Source organism: Podarcis filfolensis (genome assembly GCF_964270895.1).
Source record: "Podarcis filfolensis genome assembly, chromosome: 11".
Classification (NCBI taxonomy): Eukaryota; Metazoa; Chordata; class Lepidosauria; order Squamata; family Lacertidae; genus Podarcis; species Podarcis filfolensis.
Window position 1 is genome coordinate 14194800 of NC_139613.1, and position 23400 is coordinate 14218199.

The window sequence follows — 23400 nt, forward strand, 5'->3', positions numbered from 1 at the left end:
AATGTTGTATTGTTTTTAACACTCGATTGGGAGCTGCCCAGAGTGGCTGGGGAAACCTAGCCAGATGGGTGAGGTGTAAATAATGTATTATTATTATTATTATTATTATTATTATTATTATTATTATTATTATTATCTCAGTTCCAGCACCTCTCAGGTAGGTGCCATTGCCATGATAAGAGAAAAAAGGAGGTGTGTACATTGTATGTTCTGGCACCTCTTTTTCCTAAAAAAAATAGCACTGGACATCTCTATTTTCATAAGAGAAATGTTGTGGGGTATGGAATAGGATGTCCCTATTTTCATCAGAGAAATGTTGGGGAGTATGTAATGCACCAGCAGTCATGGGAACTGACTAGTTTAAGAAAAACCCCACAAAAAACAGAGAGACTGCTAACTGTTCAACTTCTTTGTTTTTTTCAGCGGTTGACTTCTGGATTTTACTAGTTCTTTTTTTAAAAAAAATGTTAACTTTAAGGTGTGGTGTTGTTGTTGTTTTAAAAAATAGAAGTTAAACATTTGGTTGCTGGGAAAGAGCAGTTGAAATCCAGGTTTTCCAGAGGTTCACTTGACATGGGTGTAGCCAGGGGGGCAAAGGAGGCAGCAGCACCCGCCCTAAACCAAGTAAACACAGTGGTACCTCGGGTTACAGACGCTTCAGGCTACAGACTCCACTAACCCAGAAATAGTACCTTGGGTTAAGAACTTTGCTTCAGGATGAGAACAGATATTGCGCGGTGGTGGCAGCGGGAGGCCCCATTAGCTAAAGTGGTACCTCAGGTTAAGAACAGTTTCAGGTTAAGAACAGACCTCCAGAACGAATTAAGTTCTTAACCTGAGGTAAATTAAAACACTTAACTCAAAGTGGAAATAATCAGAACATTTGAAATGTTTTGACAGATTATTTTTCCCTGAGCACTTGGGGTCAAAAGAAAGTAATTTAAAATGACTGTCGTTGAGACATTTCATTCTGAATCTGCTGGACAAAGCCAGACAAGAGGATGGTAACAGGAGGTGTGTCCTGCGCCCACCCCCCAAAAAAATCCTGGCTATGCCCATGTTGCTTGGCACACTCAATAGAGATCTCTGCACTGAATGTGCAGTGCGGTACAGTGGTACCTCAGGTTAAGTACTTAATTCGTTCCGGAGGTCCGTTCTTAACATGAAACTGTTCTTAACCTGAAGCACCACTTTAGCTAATGGGGCCTGCCGCTGCCGCCACGCTGTTTCTGTTCTCATCCTGAAGCAAAGTTCTTAACCCGAGGTACTATTTCTGGGTTAGCAGAGTCTGTAACCTGAAGCGTCTGTAACCTGAAGCGTATGTAACCTGAAACGTATGTAACCTGAGGTACCTCTGTATTGCCTTAATGAAGGACTAGGACTTCTTGTTTGAGTGACAGGGAGTGCTGTGCCTTCCTGTGAGTTTTAACAACTACCATTCCCAGAGTTCCTTAGTCCATGCTGACCTTCTTCTGTGCATCAGGGTTGCAGATTAACTGCACAAGAGGGAACAATTCCCCAGGAGAGAGGCCTTTATTGCAGCAAGAGCAGATGGAGCCATTTCCGCAACTAAATTTGAAGGCCCCAGAAAGCTGGATGTGTGAGTAAATAGCCTAACCTTAATTTATAGGTTTAGAGGAATGCCAGAGATTTATTTATGTCTGAGGGGTTTTGTGCTTGAACATTCTTCCTCAGAATTCTGGACATCTATCGCGATTATTTTATTGTTTCCAGCATTTAGGCCTCGCTTTCTTAAAACAAGAGCAAAAAACACCCTAAAACGTGCCTCAAAGCGACTTACAACTATATAAAATCTGAACAGTGTGTGTGTAAATCATTTGAAATCAGATACGTACGATGAAAATGCAATAGGACAGAAATTTCTATAGCCCCTCGAAATAGCAGTAAGCGTTTCGTGTATCGCGACATTTTTTTGTTCGGAAGTAAACATGCATTTTTTCAAATTGGTGTTAAAAAGGTGCCTCTTTGTACAGGGTGAGTCCTTTAAAAGAGGCCCCGTGGATACAGAGTACAGTGGTACCTCGGGTTACATACGCTTCAGGTTACATACGCTTCAGGTTACAGACTCCGCTAACCCAGAAATAGTGCTTCAGGTTAAGAACTTTGCTTCAGGGTGAGAACAGAAATCGTGCTCCGGCGGCGCAGCAGCAGCAGGAGGCCCCATTAGCTAAAGTGGTGCTTCAGCTTAAGAACAGTTTCAGGTTAAGAACGGACCTCCGGAACGAATTAAGTACTTAACCCGAGGTACCACTGTACACATGTTCCACAGGGCCTCTTTTAAAAGACTCACCCTGTACAAGACATGAAAAGGCCTCTTTGAGTTTACCGTCGCTGCCAGCGAAAAGGGGTCCTTAAAAAATGTCCCATGCCATCTCTTAGCTCAGGCAGACTAGTCCTCAAAGTACCCGCTCCCCAATCCATGCTGCAAAGCCCCACAGCTTTCTGCACATGCTCAGAACCACTCTTTTCTTCTGTATTCCTTCAATATAGTCCAGGGGCTATTTCAAAAAATTAAATAACATGATGAGTGTTCACCAGCGGTGGCCCAACTTGGAGCGGTTTTCACAGTGACAACAAGTTCTAACACAAGTAGCCATAAGTTGTTGTCCTGAAAACTGTACAGTGGTGCCTCTAGTTACAAACTGAATTCGTTCCGGAGGTCCGTTCTTAACCTGAAACTGTTCTTAACCTGAGGTACCACTTTAGCTAATGGGGCCTCCCGCTGCCGCCACACGATTTCTGTTCTCATCCTCAGGTAAAGTTCTTAACTTTACTACTTCTGGGTTAGTGGAGTCTGTAACCTGAAGTGTTTGTAACCTGAAGCGTTTGTAACCCGAGGTACCACTGTATAACATTGCTCCTGGCCTTTCAGATGCTATCAGACTACAACTTCCATCATCCCTGGCCATTGGACATGTTGGCTAACAGTTGGAGTCTAACACCATCTGTCATCTGGGCCTTGTCCAGAAAGTGGCAGTAGGGGGTGAGTGTTCAGACCCCTGGGTCCTCACTTGTGGGGTGCCTCAGGGGTTCCATCCTCTCCCCCATGCTTTTTAATATCTATATGAAGCCGCCGGGAGAGATCATCAGGGGGTTTGGGCTGGGTATCCATCAGTATGTGGATGATACCCAGCTCTACCTCTCTTTCAAATCGGAACCAGTGAAGGCGGTGAAGGTCCTGTGTGAGTGCCTGTAGGCGGTTGGAGGATGGATGGCGGCTAACAGATTGAGGTTGAATCCTGACAAGACAGAAGTACTGTTTTGGGGGGACAGCGGGCAGGTGTGGGGGACTTCCTGGTCCTGCATGGGACAACTGTACCCCTGAAGGACCAGGTGCGCAGCCTGGGAGTCATTTTGGACTCACAGCTGTGCATGGGGGCGCAGGTCAAATCTGTATCCAGGGCAGCTGTCTACCAGCTCCATCTGGTACACAGACTGAGACCCTACCTGCCCGCGGACTGTCTTGCCAGAGTGGTGCATGCTCTGGTTATTACTAGATTACTGTATTTTAATATTTTGTTGCAAGGCACCCAGAGTGGCTGGGGAAACCCAACCAGATGGGTGAGATATGAATTAATTTTTTATTATTATTATTATTATTATTATTATTATTATTATTATTATTATCTTGATAGCAATCTATCATGGATGCTTTAGTTGGGATTCCTGCATTGCAGAGGGTTGGAGTAGATGTCCTCCGGGTTCCCTTCCAACTCTATGATTCTATAAGTCTAAAAGGATGCCAGCATGGTTAAATCATAGAGTCTAGAGACTATGAAAAAACAAACAAATAAAGAGGACCATCTCTGGAGGGCCAAAGGTTCCTCAACCCTGCATAAGAATAAGAATAATAAAAATAAGAATAAGAATAATTAGAATAATAATGATTAGAATAATTAGAATAATAATGATTAGAATAATTAGAATGATAGTGATTAGAATAATCAGAATAATAAAAATATGCCACCCAGCTCACTGGGTTGTCCTAGCCTCTCTGGGTGGCTCCCAACAAAATATTTTAAAAATATTAAAAGAACAGTTTTTAAACACAAACACAAAGGAAAGGGTCCCCAGCTACACACACAGACACAGAAAGAGAAAATGAAACTTGTAAAAAATATAAGAAATAATTAAGATTAATGGAAATAGCAATGCAATGCACACAAGTGCTGCTTACCAAATACAATGGATTGCCTGGAAGTCGTTCGTTAGGCAAGCGTTCACATAACGAGTCTAGAATTTCCGTGCATTCCTATGGATACATTTCTCATAAGGGATTTGCCCGGTCTCTCCGCACAGTCCTTCTCTCCGTGGTTTCTTCCCACAATGGCTACAGCGAAAGAGAGAAACAGGAAAAACTGAGTTGCCCCACATATCTCTCCCACACTCTGATTTGTCCAATCTCACTCCCTGCTTTCATGGTTTCTGCCCAAAAATGCTTGCTGCCAACCAGCAAAGCACAAACAAGCAAGGAAGTCAGGAAGTGGGAAAACTCTGGATGTTCAGATTTCGGAATCTGTGGAGTGTGCAGCAGGGTTTGGGCACAATTCTTTATGTTTGCATAAGTAATTTTTTGCAGAGCAAGCTGTCAGATAGCAGGATCTGTGTGTACATAACAACAGTGAGGCATGAAAACATACAAAATGAACTAATATGTTGCAATAATAGTACATAAGAGACTGTAGCTCAAAAAAACCACTGAACTACCTGAAAATTCCCATTCTCCTGTTTATTATTGTTTATTTAATGTGTTTTTATATGTGTTTTCATGCTTTTGTCGTTATGTATTGCAATCGTATTTCCACTGGCAACATTAATTGCTTCTCAGATTGTTTCATCCTCTGAGCCCAACATGTTGTGATTACTACAGTTGCATTTTAGAGCATCTGCAAAAAAAACACCAACAAAAATAATCAAGGTCTGAAAAACACAGGAGGAAGAAGGCGGAAAACAGTGCAATGCAACAGTTTCATAACTACGTTGTCATGAGGATCACCTGTAAAAAGTGAACAAACGAGGAATGGCAATTGCAAGAGAAAAGGCTTGGTGCAGAACACCAAACTAGATTGCGTATATTGTCAAATGCCCTTGAAAAGGTTGTCCTCCAATGTTCAAACTGTCACAGCAGAGTTGAACATTTTGGCAATGCCTTGCTCCTGGTGGATCTACAAGGAAGACAATTCATCTAACATCAGAAGCCACTTACGGTTAATCTCAGCTGGGAAGCTGTTTTACAGATTGTCAAGAAAGGAAGTGTGAGAGCAATATGATTTGCTGGTGTTTCAGAGTGCACTGAAAATGGACAGTTTTGCTAATACCTCGTCTTGGCCCATTTCCTTCTTCCTGGCCACATAATTTGAACATGAGAGGAAACATGCGCCATCCATGTTTTATCCGCCATTCCCTCATTGGGTCCTCAATTTGAGGGGAAAGCCATTGCAGCTTGTGGGCCATTGCAAACACGGGAACATTGTAGGGAAGGCAGAAGACACAGCCCCAGATCAATTAAAGCTACTTTGGCTGAGCCACAAATCCTATGTCAAGTCTTTTCATGTTTTCTACTTGACTTGTGATAAACCACATCTGATTCATTCATAACTTTCACTTGAACTCCAGCAACTACAAGGTGGGGGACCTCTTGCAGGTAGCTGGAGGCATTTTTGTGGCTCTTGCTGTAAAAGCAGGCACTGTCGTTTCTAGTAATGGGAAAAGGGAGTTTTTATATAAAAATCAAAGTGGCCCCTATCAATCAATCAATTGACAAAACTTTATTGCCTTAGCCATCGGGCATAGCAATCAGTCATACACATCAATAACTATAAACAATACAGAGGGATAATAAAATAGCGCTATTACATGTAAGATTCCACATAACAGCCAACAACTTTGGCTTCAGGAAACTTTTCCAGCAACAGAAACCAACAGAACACACTAATCTCTTACATCTGCTTGGTGGCGGTAGGAATTTCCTGTTTTTTAAATAATTAATTTTATTGAAAGTTTTCAACATTAGAGACAATAAAACTATTGTATTTTTCCATGTATAACACGCCCCCATGTATAAGACGATTCCTATTTTGGGGGGTCTCAAATTTAAGAAAATGGGGGGAGATGGCCCAGAGTGGTTGAGCTTTGGGGGAGAGGGCAATGCCGAAAATCACTAACCAGACTGACACACGCTGACAACCGCTCGCATCGTACTAGCCAACATGCGTCTGCCCGCTCACCAACAGCAAACGGCAATCGCACGCCCAGTTGCCGAAGCGGCAGCCAATCCACAGCAAACTTTGCCACAGCAACCAATCACCCACCCTATTACCACAGCAGCAGCAAACCCAAAGCAGCACTTGACACAGCCACAAATCACCCACAATATCACTGCTGACAAGCTCCTACTCGCAGGCGCAACCTATCTCTCGTCCGTCCCCTAAGACGACCCCCATTTTTTAACATTATTTTAGAGTAAAAAAAACTTGTCTTGTACATGGAAAAGTTCGGTAATCTAAAAAATAATAATAAAGGGCATGGCAGTAAAGAGAAAAGAAAGATAAACAGAAGGGAAAGAAAGAGAAGGGGAGGGAAATATTTTTTAAAAAAGCAATAAACACAAAACCATATGCATATAGCCCTCTGTCACAATTATATCTTAATTCTTAATCCACACATAGAGGAGTGAATCTTCTCAGCTCTCAACATTTTTTATAAGTAGGCCAATAAGAAATTCTGGATAAGAGGTGAAATCTCTTCCCTAGCAGGCTTATACAGTGTGCAGTAAAGGAAATAAGGCATAACCCTCACTACTCTGTCCTCTCCTGTTCTACCATTTCTATATAAGGCCTCCAAGACTACGATTCTGTGATTTCTATTGTCGTAGGGGCCAATTAGATCCTGCCAGAGCCATGACTCGTCTACCAGATGCCTTCATTTGCCAAACTGAGGTTAGGATTTCCAATGCTTGGTGAACCACACACACACACACACCCAGCTCTAATTGGTCATCTATATTATAGCCTGATTTGGCTACGTGGCTGTGCATGGACTATGCTGGTGTAGATTGTAGAGGTTCATCGAAAACTATTGCAGAATACTGCCACTAGGCTGTTGGAATGAGTGCCCAGTCACTCCTGTGTTGAAAGAGCTGCCAGTATACTACCAGGACAGCTTTATGGTCTTGCTATGGGCATGTATACAAAACAATTGGGGACCAGGGACCTCTGAGGAATGTCTTAACCTTGTATACCACTGCCTAGTCACTTCAATCATAGACTCTCTTAGTAGTGACCTATTTTCCCAAGGTTCAACTTGCATCCTCCAAGACCAGGGCCTTTAGCCTGCTGGCAGCTGTCCTTTGGAATGCGCTTCCAATGAACATCAGGCAGGCTTCTACCTGACACTGGCTTCAAGCTCATCTTTTCACCCAAGTTTTCTTTGAGATCTACTGATTTGTGATGTATTTTGTACTTGTGTTATGATTCTCTTGTTGGCTGTATGCTGGGCATCCATTTAATATTAAGAAATTGCGCAGAAAAACACATTCTGGGAGTTTCAGTCCTTGAGGGTTAACTTTCTTATCCATGGAAGTACGAGTAAAGGGGGAAATATCATCCGGATCTATTCCACAGGATGTTAGGCTATCTGGGCTATCGCCAGTGTGGGCATTAAAGTCCCTACATAGTAGGATTCGGGCATATGAATATTTCACCTTTATCTGCTCTACAACGCTTGTTAGATTGGTCCAGATCTTAACCACCACAGCTAGGGTATGTGCTGGTGGAAAGTAGATCTTGATACAGAAAAATGGGTTTCCTGCCCCTGCACTGTAGTGGCAAGAAATATTCATAGAGGAGATCCGACTCCACAACACTGATTTCCCCAGCCAAATCCAGTGAGGTAAAGGTGCTCAATCCCCCACTTCCTCATCCTTTTTGATGTCTCTTGACTGCAGGGAGGCTATGCTGAGAGTATCCCTGCAAGTGTGGAAGGTCAGCATCTTGCAGCCAGGTTTCCTGTAGGCAGATGATGTCAAAATTCTGCAGAAATGTAGTAAGATCTTTATCTCCTTTCTTGCTCCAAGTTCTAGGTGAGGATGTTGAGATCTTTCTTGGGTTTACTGAGTCAACAGTGAGAGCTCTCAGGTGGTCTTACTGTGGCACCAGCTCCAGTGTGGGTGCCTGTATCACCGACTTTTAATCTTAGGGATGCGATGTTTTTTGATGCTGGGCTCTTATAGAAATGACTAAATTTCAATTCCCCTTCTCTAGGTGGAGGCTTCTTCCATCTAGGGTGAGCGATCCTGTCGTAGGGTTTTGGGTGCGATGCTGGAATAAGGGTATCATCTCTGGGGAGAGGTTTTGCTTGTCGCCCATGTCTCTCCCTACGCACAGGGATGTTATTGGGGTAGGTTATGTATGGGGGCGCTGTATTCCTACTAGTGCTATCGTTATGTGTGAGACCACTTGGCCGGTACCTTTTTTGATGAGAACTTGGTACAGGGTGTCTTATCAATTGGTGCGTGTTGGGATTGTTGTGGTCTATATGTAAATTGAGATTCTTTTTCCTAGGAAGTGGTTACCCCACTTAAATGACACTTTTGGGATAGGATTGTTTAAAGTTGGGTCACTGTTTCTTTGGTCGCAGTTTGGCCTTAGATCCAGGCTGGTGTGGATTCTTGCTAGATCAGTTTTATCTGTTTCCCCCTCTGGAGCATTTTGCCAGTCATCAATTACCAGCAAGTCAGGGTTGGATAAAGTGAGATGGGAATTTTCCAACCAGTTCTTCTGGTAGTCTTCTGTAGCTATTTGATTTGGAGGGGGCGAATCCTTTCTTGCCCAGACTTGTAAAAGGGCATCTGCCTGTCTCTCCGAATCCCATACTTTGTTAAAGGGCATATTGGTTAGGATCTCGGGATTGTTTGAATTATTGTTTAAATTAGTAGATTTGTTACTGGTGCAGTCTTGGTTAGGTTTATTGGTTTGTGCCAGCAGAGGTGGGTAAACTGTTGTTAGGATCCCAAACTCAATTAGCCCTAGCAAGACAAGCATGTTAGCCTTGATGCCAGATAGTTCCTTTCTTAAGCAGTCCAAGTTCTGAAATTTTTTTCATTAGTTTGGGCATTAAGGAGACAATGGTCTTGGAGGTAGCCATACAAATCTGCAAATCTTTCTCGCTTTGCCCTATCAGTTCCTTTGGCTGTGGACTGAGCCTGTTGATTAGGGGTAGAGTTTGTGATGAACTGCATGTTGTTATGATCCACGTGTGTAATATAAGAATTTTCACATACTAGTGCTGGGTCAGGAGACCAGTTACCCAACAGTTCATGGTCAGAGGAGTTTTGCCAACCTTCTGTTTGTTGGTTATGGTCATTAATGCTGCTTAAGGTTGCAAGATTCAGTGACTCTTGGGCAGGGCCAGTGGGGTATCTTCAGTAGCTATATGGCTAGTTACCACTGGATGGCAGTAGTCTAGGGTGGTCTTTTGTAGGAGAGGTAGGGCTGTTTCTTTATTGCTCTGCTTCCTGTCTCGGGCTCTAGTTAGCACCATGGTGGATTTATTGCACATTTGCTCTGGGTATCTCTGAAGGCTCAGTGGCTCTCAGTGAAGCAGCTCACAGTAATTAGAGTAGATTGCAGTCGTTCTGTAATTCCTCACCAACAGCGCCGGGCCCTGGAGTTGGTGGTATCATCTGGTGCTCCTTCTCTGTGAAGCCTGTTTGCTGTATGCTGTTCACCACCATATTTTTTTCTTCTTAATGTTGGTGGGCTTAGAAATTTTGGCAAATAAATAAATTCAATATTAGATGTCCCTAACCCTAGTGGCACCTTGGAGATGAGCACATGGTTCTTGTGGCATAAATTCTGGGAGGCCAGAGCCCATTTCATCCAATGCACCTGACACAGTGGCCTCTATTTCGTGGAAGGTGGTGACTGAATGGTTATAGCATTTGGCTCTTTGTTGCCAGGTCAGACTAATGCAGAAACTTTTCTGGAATCTACAGAATTCCCTAGGAAGAGGGACTAACTGCCAATCTAATTTTAATCCATAGGATAGGTTTGTCCATTGGGTATTTTCTGACTTGGACTTTGGTTCTGATTTGGAGTTTTAACCTTGCTTTTAGCCACATATTTATCTTCCTGGTGTATAGTTCCTTTGTTGTGGCCATGGCTAAGATAATAAAGTTTGATGACTGATTTAGCCTCTTATCTAACAATTATCCAGGTAGCCACAGGTGAGTGGGTGGATTTCTATGCAGAGATGAGCAAACAAGCTGGCAGATGATGCTCCAAACCTCTTCCACTAGCTTGCTTGATTTCAGCACTAGCTACAAAGGAAGGGACTGGCAGAGGGAGAATGGACCACTCCATCCTCCTTAGGAACATAGGGAGATGCCTTTTACAGAATCAAGTCATTGGCCCATCTTGTTCCCATGTTGTCTTCATTGACCTACAGCATCTCTCCAGGATTTCAGACTTTCTCAACCTGACTTGGAGATGCCAGGAATTGAACCAGGGACCTAATGCATGCAAAGCAGATGCTGTACCACTGAGCTGTGGCCCTTTCCCAAGTCTACTTGTTCCCTTGGTAGAGGAAGGCCACTTTCTCTTCTTCCACTAGTCCATTTGGAAGAAAGCAATTTTATTTAATTTTTACTAGCCATCTAAGAGACTAATAGCTTGCATTTCCATGCTGACTGCAGAGTCTTCTCCCTATTTAACCTTTTAGCAGGCTCGTAACTTTTGTGATATTGACTGACTGAATTGATTGACTGGTTTACTGGTTTACTGATTGATTGATTGATTGATTGATTGATTTTAAAGACAATTTGTGAGTTTGTTTTTTATTTGTGAGTTGTTGTTGTTTAAAAAAACTCCTTCCTTAGGAGCAATAATCAAATTATTTGGTTTGCAACAACCACCACAACAATCAACACACACATCTCATTAAGATGGCAAACAGGGCTCTGAGTAGACTTTCTCTCTTAGGAACAATTATTCTAAGTTTATTTCATTTTTTTAAAATTATAGTTATATTATTGCTCTATTCCAAGATGCTAAATGCAGATCACATGAGACCTTCAGCTGGTCTCTCATCCAGACCCTGCTTAGCTTCTGCATAACTCATGCATCATATGGCTTTCAGCCATACCTTAAGACTTGCATATAGACTACAACGAGAACCTAGGCCAAACTACAAGACAAATCCTGACATACATCTGTTTGGAAAATTATGCATGGATGGGCTGTGACTCCAACAGACAGGGTCTAATTTGATTCATCTAGTCAGCTCCGGCTTGTATCTCTGCCAGCCAGGACCTGCCAAGGAGGTCAAAAAGCTGTGCTCATCACTGTACTGTACTAAGATACCTCTTGGTCATCTTACAACCTATGCATAATTTTAAAATCGATAAGGTTGTTTGGAATCAGGTCTATATTTGTACTTTTCCGGGCTGCAAATGCAATACATTGGAGTCTATTAGCAAACAGTGATGATGTGCTGACTTCAAGGGCCAACCTAGATAAGACGAATGAGAATTCTTTTTGAAACGCACATTCCAAACCTACAATTCAAGAAGGTGTGTCCTACATTGTCCAAGTGTGTCCAAGTTCTTGTAACTTATATACAACTATACTTTAGTATATAACATCCTGGGGCCTTTTGGTGTGGATAAAGTGGGTAGGGTAAGTGGCACATCTAGTTCATCCTGTTATCACAGTGATTAACCAGATGCCTGTGGCATACCCTGGAGCAGAACCCAAGCACAAGAACCCTCTTCCCTCCTGTGGTTTCCAGCAACTTGTATTCAGAAGCATTACTACTTCCAGCCATGGAGGCAGAGCATAGCCATCCTGGCTAGCAGCCTTCTCCTCTATGAATGGGTCCAGTCCTTCCAGGTTGGTGGCCATCAGTGCCTCCTTTGGGAGTAATGATAATAATAATAATAATAATAATAATAATAATAATAATAATAATTATTATTATTATTATTATTTATTATTTATACCCAGATTTATACCATCTGGCTGAGTTTCCCCAGCCACTCTGGGCAGCTCCCAATCGAGTGTTAAAAACAATACAACATTAAATATTAAAAACTTCTCCAAACAGGGCTGCCTTCAGATGACTTTTAAAGATAATATAGCTGCTTATTTCCTTCACATCTGAAGGGAGGGCGTTCCACAGGGCGGGTGCCACTACTGAGAAGACCCTCTGCCTGGTTCTCTGTAAATCTCACTTCTCGCAGTGAGGGAACCACCAGAAGACCCTCGGTGCTGGATCTCAGTGCCTGGGCTGAACGATGGAGGTGGAGACACTCCTTCAGGTATACAGGACCTGAAGTATACAGGTATACAGGGAGCAAGTTCCACAGCTTAGCTATTTCATTTCATTTTGCTTCCCTATTAATTTGTAATCCACCACTCTAAATTACCCTGCACAAGGCCGTTTACAGCAACAATATATGCAACAAAGAAAGCACACCTTTATATAAATATATTATATATATTTATATATAAACTGACCCAATACAAAAAGTCATAATAAAACATAACTTTAAAATGATAAAAGTAATATTCAATAATCTATTAGAATATAATAAAATTAACTCAAAACATCAGCAAATAATAATTAAACAAAAATTCACTCTTAACAATTACAATAAATAATTACTAAACTATGATCAGTAAAAATAATTGCAAGTCACAATGCATAAAATACCACAATACATACAAAACTATGCAATGCATGAAGAGGTACTATTTTTTAAAAAAAAAAATATCTCTCCTGAATCTTCCAACATTGAGCTTCACTGGAGGTCCACATGTTCTATTGTTACATATTTTTGTTAGAATACCAGCAACTTCACACACCAGCTCTTTGAGCAGCAACAAACATCTATAATAATATTGCAAAAAAATCAATTCCACTTATAATCCAAACACATAGACCAGTTTAAAAGGTCTTTCACCTTCACTTACCGGTAAATATTTCTGCAGGGCTGAACCAAATATCACCTGGGGGGAAGTTCCATAAGTGGGGTGCCAACACAGAGAATGCCCTGTCATGCTAACAACAACAACAACAACAACAACAACAACAATTTATCATTTCTACCCTGCCCATCTGGCTGGGTTTTGGTACTTGGGTCCCAATTTTTTTAGGGCTTTACATGCCCTTGGATTGGACTCAGTGAGTTGCCAATAACCAGAGTTGGGCATCCTTCCTGGTTTTCCTTTCAAGGTAGATGGCAGGAGTCTCATATTGGTGGAAACTCTGACAGCTCTCTTTAAAATAAAATAAAAATGAAGCATCACCTGCACTTCCCTTGATAACAGGCCCTTTTTAAAAAAAATAAACAACACCTGAATCATAGAAACTGAGAGTTGGAAGGGACCCAAAGCCATCAGGTCCAACCCCCTGAAACTGTAAAAGGCTAAAGGAAGGCTGTGGCCTTCCAGATGTTGTTGGACTCCAAATTCCCATCATCCTAGCAAATGTCAGGGATGATGGGAGTTGTAGTCCAGCAACATCTGGCGAGTCTTAGCTTCCTCATTTCTGTGCTAAGCCTTGCCACTGCATACTGTACCTGAAAGTGTCCACTCATTTTCACAGCTGCCCCTTGTGTGTTCTGGGATTCAGGCCCGGAGCTGGAAGGCTGTGCTCACTGACCACAAAGCTCTCAGTTGTCTCAGCTCCAAACTGCCTCCCAAAGGCTTTGCTCGCCACAAAGTTCTCTGCTGTACCAGCTCCAAACCACCAACTCATGTCCGTCTGTAGGCAGTGATGTTTTTAAGGGGCGGATATTGGAGTCTGGAGCATCTTCTATTGTGCCAATGGCATTTGGGCAGGAAAACAGGTGCTACCTCGTCTCAGTCAGACCCAGAACCACAGTTCAGTGGTACAATGCCTGCCTAGCATGCACAAGTTCCCGGATCCAGTCCCCTCTCCCCAGGCAGGCCTGGGAAACCCCTGTCTGAAACCCTGGGCAGAGTAGACCATACTGAACTGAACTGGTATGGTTCAACTCAATGCAAGACGTTTTCCTTATGTTCAGAGAGCAAATCTCCAGAATATTCCAGGATGGTGTGTGTTTGCCACCCCCTGAGTGCTTTTGAATGGGACACCTATTTAAGGCAATAGGATCCACAGCTTCCTGCACAAAGGAAGCAGGCAGGATCAGGCAGCTTTCTATAATTTCCGGCAGGATCCACCTTTTTTTTTTTTAACCCACCCCCATCCGCTGCCATTACAACGCTGCAGAGCTCATACCCTCCATTTTTTTTTTGTATTATTATTTTTTAATTCTTCATCCTCTCAGCGCTTAGCTCCCCTGTGTGTGCGTGTGCTTTGAATTAATCCTTTGGTGTGTTTGTGTATGTTTTCCCTCCCCCGCTCCTTAGCCACACCGCTCTCCCCCCACCCCCCACACACATACAAGCTCCATCCCTGATTTCTGGGTGTGTTAACTCCAATGTAGCTCTTTCAGCTCCGTGTGTGTGGGGTGTGTGTGTGTGTGTGTGTTCTCTCTTTCACACACCCCCCCCACCTTCTCCGCCCCCAGGCATGAGAAGCTGCAAGATGGTCCGGGTGGTTAGTGTTCTGGGTCTGGTGATGCTCAGCGTAGCTCTGCTGATTTTGTCCTTCATCAGCTACGTGTCTCTGAAAAAAGACAATATCTTCACCACTCCCAAATACGCCAACACGGGAGTGCCACGAATGTACATGTTCCACACTGGATTTAGGTGAGTGCTTGAAATACATATATGTATATATTTAAATGTACATGTATCATCTTCCAGGGGAGGAAAGAGCCAGTGAGCTGGGCGGAGGGTATGCATGCTGGAGAGGAAGGGTTAGAGGAGAGAAGGGTGTGTGTTGCGCGCGCGGGGGGGGGGTAGATATTACTATTATTATGATCATTATTGGATCAACGCTCCGGGACACCCCCATTCCCCACCTCTTCGCTTTTTGTGCCAGCGGTAAACCAAGCCCCCACCCCTCCCTTTTAAAAATCGATCAGATCATGCAGAGGTGGGGGGGGTTGCCTCAGTGGCCAGAGGAAGGTGGGAGGTGAGGAACCCCCGGCTCCTATAGATATAGATAAAATATGATGCGGGTCTCTGACGAGAATCATGGTGGCTCCCTGCCCGGTTCATGTATATTCCATCATGGGGCGAGCTGATGGCGCAGGCGCCCTCTTTCCCCGGCTGGGGATGGGGGAAGACATCGGCGCGGCTTCCCCACCGTATTGGGGGCGGGTTGACAGATGCACAAACGCTCTTTAAACGCGCAGGGGGCTAGGAAGGGTCTCCGATCGCTCCCTTCCACCATTCCTTGTCTTCCCCCATCCCCACCCCCCGTGTTCTGCACTGCCCCGGCGGTCTGGTGATAGAAGTGGTGGGGGGGTCATTTGTGTGATTGTGGCTTTCTTAATTTTATTTTAAAATGCATTTAAAAAAAAATTCTGCTTGGAAGCGCTGCGCTCCCCACCATCCCAAAGAAGCGCAATTTGACTCCCCATTTTAGCGCCGGCAGATTAGAGGCACCCTCTTCTCTGCGCGCAGAGATCGGGCCCGGAGAATTAGGGGAGGGGAATTGCAGGAGGAAGGTGGATTTTCCAGGCAGGCGTGAGGCGGAAGTCGTGGAGACGATTCGCATGCTCTGCTGGGTCTTCCTCCTCCTCCTCCTCTGCTGGTCCAGAGGCCGGGAAATGCCCCACGCTGTGCAGACGTGGCGTTGCATTGGCTCTTTGCAAAAAATAAGCCCCTTCCCAGCGCCCACACAAATGCTTCTGGTGGGGGGACGTTGCTTGAAATGGCCTCCTCCCTCTCAGAGAAAGAAGAGTTTTAAAAGTGAATGGAAACTTGAGGCTCCGACGTTATCTTTCGGAGGTCGCTGTCCATGGTGCTGAATTTGCATCCGCTCCCGTTATGCGCCCCTCCGCCTTCACTCCCTTTCAAGCTTACTCTCCGCTAATGAACCGCCCAGATGCTAACGGCTCTGGCTGTTCAGAATGTGGGGGGGGGGGATCAAAATCAGCGTTTGGAAGGGACCTCAAATGCCATCTAGTCCGACCTCGTGCTGATGCAGGAAATCCTGCAGCGTCCCTGTTCGGTGCCCGTCCACCCTCTGCTTCTAATTAAGGAGAACTCTCAGATCACAACATTTGAAAAGGCGGACCATTCTGTTTGTTTTCTACTTTTGTGCGTAGGTGCTGCCTACCAGAGGAAGCAGAACTGGGCTAAATGGCCCAGAGGTTTCGACTCAGTACAAGGCAGCTGGATACCTTAATCCATATTCTGTGTATGGGCCCCACTTGCAATGGCTCTTGTATGTTGTCTTCTCCATGCTGCCACTTTAATAAATATAGTGTTATGTAACCATAATGCTGAGGCTGCTTCTGGTGGCATCGTCTGCTGTCTAGACTAATGTGTAGACTGGCTTTTAATCATTAGAAAATTTGGAGTATTGGGGGAAATTAGAGGCTAGCAGCAAAATCAGATACATGTCTTCTCAGAGTTAAGTCTTCCTGAGTTCAGTGGGACTTACTGTTGTTTAGAGTTGCAGCCTAAAAGATGCTGTACATCAGGGATCGAGAATCTGCTGTTGGATTCCAGCTCCCATTAGCCCCAGCTAGCATGAGTGATGGGAGCTGATGTCCAACAAAATCTGGAGGGCACTATAGTCTCCTCACCCCTGCTTGACATGTTACATTTGTTCTAGTCACATGTAGATAGAAAGTATGATGTACAGCCCATCAGGTGAGAAGAATGTACACACTGGCACATTTGCAAAGCTAAGCAGGGTCCGGCATGGTTTCAAATTGGGTGGGGGACTGCATGTTGAGATTCCTGCATTGCAGGGGGTTGGCCTAGATGACCCTTAGGGTCCCTTTCAATTCTATGACTCCCTGTATGCATGCAGCAAAATGCTTAGGAAGGACTCTAGCTCATTGATAGAGTAGCTGCTTTGTTAAATCCCTGGCTTCTCCAAGTAGAGAATGGAAGATACTTCCATCTGAACAACCCTGGAAAGCAACAATCAATCAGCGTAGATAATACTGAGTTAGATAGACCAGTGGTCTGGCTTAGTATGAGGTAGCTCCCTAAAGTACGTTCAGGTGAGAACACACAAACAATGATCTACACACAGGTTCCAAGCATTTTCATCAATGGATTTTTTCCCCCTCTTTTTTTAATTCCATAAAATTTATACACTGCCTGAGTGTAGAAAAAGCCACCTCACAGCGGTTTGCAAAAGATAAACAGAAAAATTGGGGGGGGGGATTACAACTGGACTTACAAAAAGTTAAAAACTTAGCAAAAGTACAGAGAGGAAGAAGGGCCAGTCTGCAGGGGAGTTTCTCTTACAGTTTCTAAAGATCTCAGAAATCTGCTCTGCAGTTCCCGGGAGTAGGGCTTTTTGCATGTGGCTTCCTCTCTTCTGTGGAATAGCATTTACTGCCATGATATGACAGACAACCACTTTCTGGAAACAGCCGGAGACCTTTTTGTTCTGACAGGCTTTTCCAGCTGGATAAATGGGCCTTTACTTAGAATCATAGAATCATAGAGTTGGAAGAGACCACAAGGGCCATCGAGTCCAACCCCCTGCCAAGCAGGAAACACCATCAGAGCACTCCTATAGAATCATAGAATCATAGTTTGGTTTGGTTTTAGTTTCTTTTTAGATGTATTTGCTGTTTTTCGCTTTTTAATTATCTTTTATGTGCATCAGCTTGAGATGGTTGTTTTGAAAGCATAATAATAATAATAATAATAATAATAATAATAATAGGTGGGGCAGAAGAAGCAGTAGAGAAATAGGAGAGCATGAAGCACATGAATTCCTGGGGACAAGGAGAAGGCCAAAAAGAGTCTAAAGAAAGATGATTAAAAGTGGTAGCAAGCATAGTTTCAGGTCTCTAGCTTGCCTGTAGCATTCCATAGCATATTTCCCTCCCCACAACATATTAAGTACAAGATTACATATGTAGCAGGATCTAACAGATCCATCACTCTGGGCAACAGGAGCAATGCTTTCGAACCCTCTTCCTGTGGGGGAAGCGTCTCCCAGCACACGTATGAATAGCATGTCAGGGAGAATGAACAACTTGCCCTTTCTCCAGGTTGTCATCTGGACTGGGATTTGGTGAGATACGTACAACCGAGCAGGTTTAGATTCCAAGTGTAATGTGTCACAGAACATATGTTGTCTGTTTGATGGTGGGGTGTCCTTGAAGACTGGTTTGCACTTCATTCTAGACTGTTAATTTAATAGTTAATTTATTCCTTCATGCTTTGAGTGAATTCACTGACGGTGTGGATGTGTGATCCCTTTCAGGTCCCAGTTTGCACTGAAGTTCCTTGACCCTTCCTTTGTACCCAATACAAACGCCTTGAACCATGAGTTGCAGGATAAAGCTCCCAAATGGACATTCAACAGAACAGCATTTTTGCAGCAAAGGTGAGTGAGAACGAGACAAACCTAAGCCATCAAGCCAAAAGCATGTTGTCATGTTTCTTTAAAAAAACAAAGCAATCGCAGTTGTTTATTTAACTAATTATTTGGCAACAGGTAGTGTGTGCTCTTGGGAGTTTTAAAGATCAACCAGCCATAACAGTGATCTATGAATGAAAGAGCAGTGCTTTGAGATGGGGTTCTGTGTTCAAAATCAGAACTTCTGCTTTTCCCAAATGTTTGAAAACAGTGCTTATACCAATAAACGCTAAGCCCTTCCTATTTTGAGAAGGCATGTTTTTACCACAGACCTGTCACTGAAGATGTGACTTGTTTCTGATCAGTATGTGAAAGTTGTATTCTATTTCTTTCTCACCTCCATGGCCTCCTGGCAATCCTGGCTCCAGTGGCAGGTAGCGTGGTGGTGCAGAGGTGCTTACCTGACCTCCAGTCCCAGCAAATGAGTCTATATTGCTTCCTGGGAGGGAGAGTGCCATGGCTGCAGAAAGGGCAGCATGGTACATACACGCCAGCAGGTGCATCAGATTGGCACAGCCAGGGCATTTGCATTGCACCAGGTTTGTCGCAGCCTCACCCCAGCCCTCCCAGTAAGCAGTGACAACTCACCTGCCGGGAGGTCAGGTAAGCACCACCTCCCCACCATGCCATCTTCTTGTCTCTCTGACCCCCGTTACACTCTCAGTGTGAGAGTAGCTCTGCCACAACAAAACTCTGCTTGCTGAGAATTCTGAAGTCAACAGAGAAAGTTGAAGGAGGATAGAAATCAATTGCGCACTGCAGGATCTGACTGCTTTCTCCTTCCAGCGATGTGGGGTATAAAATTTCCCAGGGCTTTCTTTTTCTGTGGGAAATTTTCCCTTCCCGAAGTTCATTAGTATCAATGAATGGATTCCAGATGCGAATAGAATATTAAGCAAGCTCGGCAGTTTCAAAGATGTAATTAATATTTGTCCGGTGATTATCCCCAGCAAGTATGTGAGTCAGCAAATATCGTGCACAATTCTTTGGGTTTCTAACATTTATTAGTGCGTCAACAGTTTTCAATAACTTTGGGGAGGTCCGTTAGTTTTAAATGATGTAAGAGAAGCACATGATCTTGTCTTTGCAATTTTTACAAGTATTCAAATAATACATAATTTAAGCCGTGCCTTATTTCTTCCCTTCAAATTTTTGTGGGGAATTGGGACAAAAATTAACATGGGGTACTTTTTTGAGGGTGGGGGCTTTGTTTACTAAATTGGGGGGGGCATAACATGCTAACTGTCAGGTACAAATTACCCTGTGCAAGTTAGCTTAATATCCACAGGAAACATTTCCAGAAACATTTTCCCATATTAAATTTTTGCAAAAACCCACATCGCTATATCCATTCATAGTTTGCCTCTCCTTATTTCTTTCTGTCCACTAATTTCCCCAAGGAGCTTAGAGGGGTTAAAAGGAGAGAGGGCAGAGGAGATAACCATTGATGAAGAAAGGTATCCAGGAGCTTCTCCTTTCCAGTGTATATGAAATTGGTCTCCACCCCAACTTTCTCTCATCTTTTGGGCCAGGAGCCTTCAGAATTCTTAGCAGGCAGAGCCCTCACATTATTCGGAATGACCTTGCTCAGTGGTAGAGCATCTGCTTTGCATGCAGAAGGTCTCAAGGTTCAATCTCTGGCATATCCAGGCTGGGAAATACCTCTGTCTGAATCCTGGAGAGCTACTGCCAGTCATTGTAGAGAATACTGAGCTAGATATGCCAATGGTCCAACTCTGTATAAGGCAGCTTCGTGTGATCCTATCTAAACCATCTTTCCTCTATGCCAAGAGCACACAACTCCTGCACCCGGTTATTGCATGAAAAAACAAAATCTTGAAAATGCTCTTTATTCCTGCTGTCTTTTATTAGTTTTGTTCCGAGTTTTACCAAAGTGGACACTGTTGTCTAATAGCTACCTGTTCTGTCTGAAATATAGACTGGGATGATACAGCTGTGCTGCAGTGTTAAAAAAACAAAAAACTACAAATATATTGGACCAACTGAATGGGCCAGTGCAGGCAGAATGTAGGCTTAATCCGCAGTTAAGTAATTGGGGGGGGGGGCGCAGCTATGAGATCAATTTATGATGTTACGTTTGCAGTTATATTTTGTTTTATTCATTCTTGTAAACCATCGTGGAAATATGATTGAAGGGCAATATGTGTGTGTGTGTGTGTGTGTGTGTGTGTGTGTGTGTGTACGTGTGTGTATACAAAGCTGCATGCTTCCTCCTCCCAACTCCTATGTAGGCACATAAGAAAAGATCTGCAGGATCAGGCCAAATACCCATCTTGTCTAGCATCCTATTCTCACAGTATCCATCCAGATGGCTATAGATGGGCTGGTGGATACAGAGGAGTGGTAGGAGGCACTAGCTGGGGAACTTCCCCAAGGAACCCCCCAGGGAAGAGGACTCAGAGCCAGGGGATCAGTGGTGGGGCGATGATGAGTGGTCAGAGGAAGACGAGGGAGCAGGCTGGCAGGGGGAGATGTTGGAAGCTAAAGAGGCAACAGGGTTTAGTGAGCAGGAAGAAGCTGGGGCAGAGAGCAGTCCAGAATCAGAGGCAGAAGTGGAGGCTGGAGAGGAGTGGGGGCAGGCTGCTGAAGACACCAGGGACTCTCCCCCTCCTGTTGTGACCAGTTCCTCTCCCCACTGGTCTCCCAGAACATACAGAGGAACGAAGAGGGCAGAGCAAAGAGAGACAAGGCGAAGGCACCTCAGGTTGCTAGAGAAGGAAGCAAGGGAGGATCCTTAGAGAACGATGGGACATTCAGTCCTGACAACTGCCTCGTTGGGGCAAGACCTACTGGGAAGAGTTGGTGTGACCACTAGGAATGCACTATTTTTGGTTTCTTTGAATAAAGCTTCACTGACCCCAGGTGTTTTATTGCTGACCTGCTCCTGACAAAAGCCTGCAAGCAGACCCTGAGTGCAACCATCCTCTCCTCTCTCATGGTTCCCAGCAGCTGTTATTCAGAGGCACACTGCTTTTGAGAGTGGAGGTAGATATGTAGTCATGGTAGCTACTGTCTATCATTGATAGCCTTGCCTTCCATGAATTTGTCCATTCCTCTTTTAAAGCCACCCAAGACAGTGTTTCATCAGTGCATCTTAACTAGCTTAACTAGTTTACGTTACGTGAAGAAGTCTCTTTTCTGGAGCAGCCGGTGGATGGGTGGATCCCCTGGACCACCCTCTGTCAGGGTAGAAAGTGTGGAGATCTTTGGGCAAAGAAGACCTGCCCTCAAAGCCGTCGTTATTGCAACTGTGGAAAGTTTCGTTGTGAGGGGCTGAAAAGGGCTGTGCCGAGTGGGTATATCATGGGTGGATCAGAAGAGGCCTTAGATCCACAGGATCCCAAGCCCTCCTGTTCCCTTGACATGCCCCCAACAAGGGAAACAAACTGTGCCAGTCCTGGAGCAGGCACAGTTATTTTCCCTCCCCTGGAAACCAGTGGATTGAAGGGCATACCTTCCAGTATGGCCAACACAAGCTCAGTAGGGTTTAGTAAGTGGTGATTCCTCTACCAAGGACTCTTCCTCCTACCCACTTCTCTATAAAAAAGGTAAAGGGACCCCTGACCATTAGGTCCAGTCGTGACCAACTCAGGGGTTGCGGCGCTCATCTCACTTTATTGGCCGAGGGATCCGGCGTACAGCTTCCAGGTCATGTGCCCAGCATGACTAAGCCGCTTCTGGCGAACCAAAGCAGCGCACAGAAACGCCGTTTACCTTCCCGCTGGAGCGGTACCTATTTATCTACTTGCATTTTGACGTGCTTTCGAACTGCTAGGTTGGCAGGAGCAGGGACCGAGCAACGGGAGCTCACCCCATCGCGGGGATTCGAACTGCCGACCTTCTGATCGGCAAGTCCTAGGCTGTGTGGTTTAACTCACAGCGCCACCCACGTTCCCTCCACTTCTCTGTAGCATTGCTCTATTAAGAATTACATTGGCACAGACCTTAACCCCAGTTAATGCCAGACCAGATTTCCAGTTTAACCAGTGTGGTGATCACACAGGGTCCCCGGACATTTAACGGTCTATTGATCCCTGTGCCACCACTGTGCTCGCTTCCCTGCTGCCACCAACCCATTACTCTCAGGTAAAACGCTGAGTCCAGACAGTTGTTAAAATTGAACCAAATAAACAAGTTTATTTTATAAACATTAACAAGTTTATGGTTTCTCAGATAATATTCCTGTCAGTTTCTTAACTTTAGTTTCTTTACCGGCCTATACCTTCCTAATACCTTCTGAATCATTATCTCAACTGTTTGACTGACTCCTCTTAACAAATTCTCTCACTCTCTCTCATCAGACTAGCCCAACCCACAGACTTATCCTCTCTGTCTCTTCTAACTCCAGACTGTCTTCTCAACCACCCTAACTCTAACTCTTCTAACTCCTCCCCTTGGGTTCCCATTGGTTAGTCATTTTACAATTAGTTAACCCTTTCCTTATGAACCCAGTATGATGTCACACACGGGCAAACGCCACACCAGTAACCAAATTATGGTTAACAGGACTTTGTTCACAGTTGCTGCAGATGGATTTCTTAACTGGTTAAGGCAAGAGGGGAGGATTTGTGCAGACTGAAAAGGGGGCTGCAGGAGATATCTGCAGCATTACAGCTCGCTATTGATCCCTTAACCTTGTTTCAGAGGGATCCGGCGCTTACAACCGCTTGCGCCCAGCAAGCAACATAGAATAACCTGGAATCACATAATTTACTCAACCAACAGGCTGTTCAAATGTGTTGCATGCTTTCAAATCCAAGAGCTTTCTTCTGTGGGAGTGGACATCTAGCGTCAAGTAAAATAAAATAAGATGGAATAAGGCACGGTGCTCTGAGGTCAATGTAGGTATGTTGACCGTTGATTGGA

General features: G+C 44.2%; 1 protein-coding gene across 1 annotated transcript in view; it reads left to right on the forward strand.

Annotated features, from left to right (window-relative positions):
- Positions 1–1477: 1477 nt before the first annotated feature.
- The window catches only part of ST8SIA3 (ST8 alpha-N-acetyl-neuraminide alpha-2,8-sialyltransferase 3), a 45087-nt gene continuing 23164 nt past the window's right edge, over positions 1478–23400 (forward strand). The window contains exons 1-3 of the mRNA XM_083575778.1: positions 1478–1600; positions 14576–14756; positions 18358–18480. Coding sequence (XP_083431904.1) covers positions 1552–1600; positions 14576–14756; positions 18358–18480 — 353 coding nt within the window. The 5' untranslated portion in view covers positions 1478–1551. The remainder of the gene's footprint in view (positions 1601–14575; positions 14757–18357; positions 18481–23400) is intronic.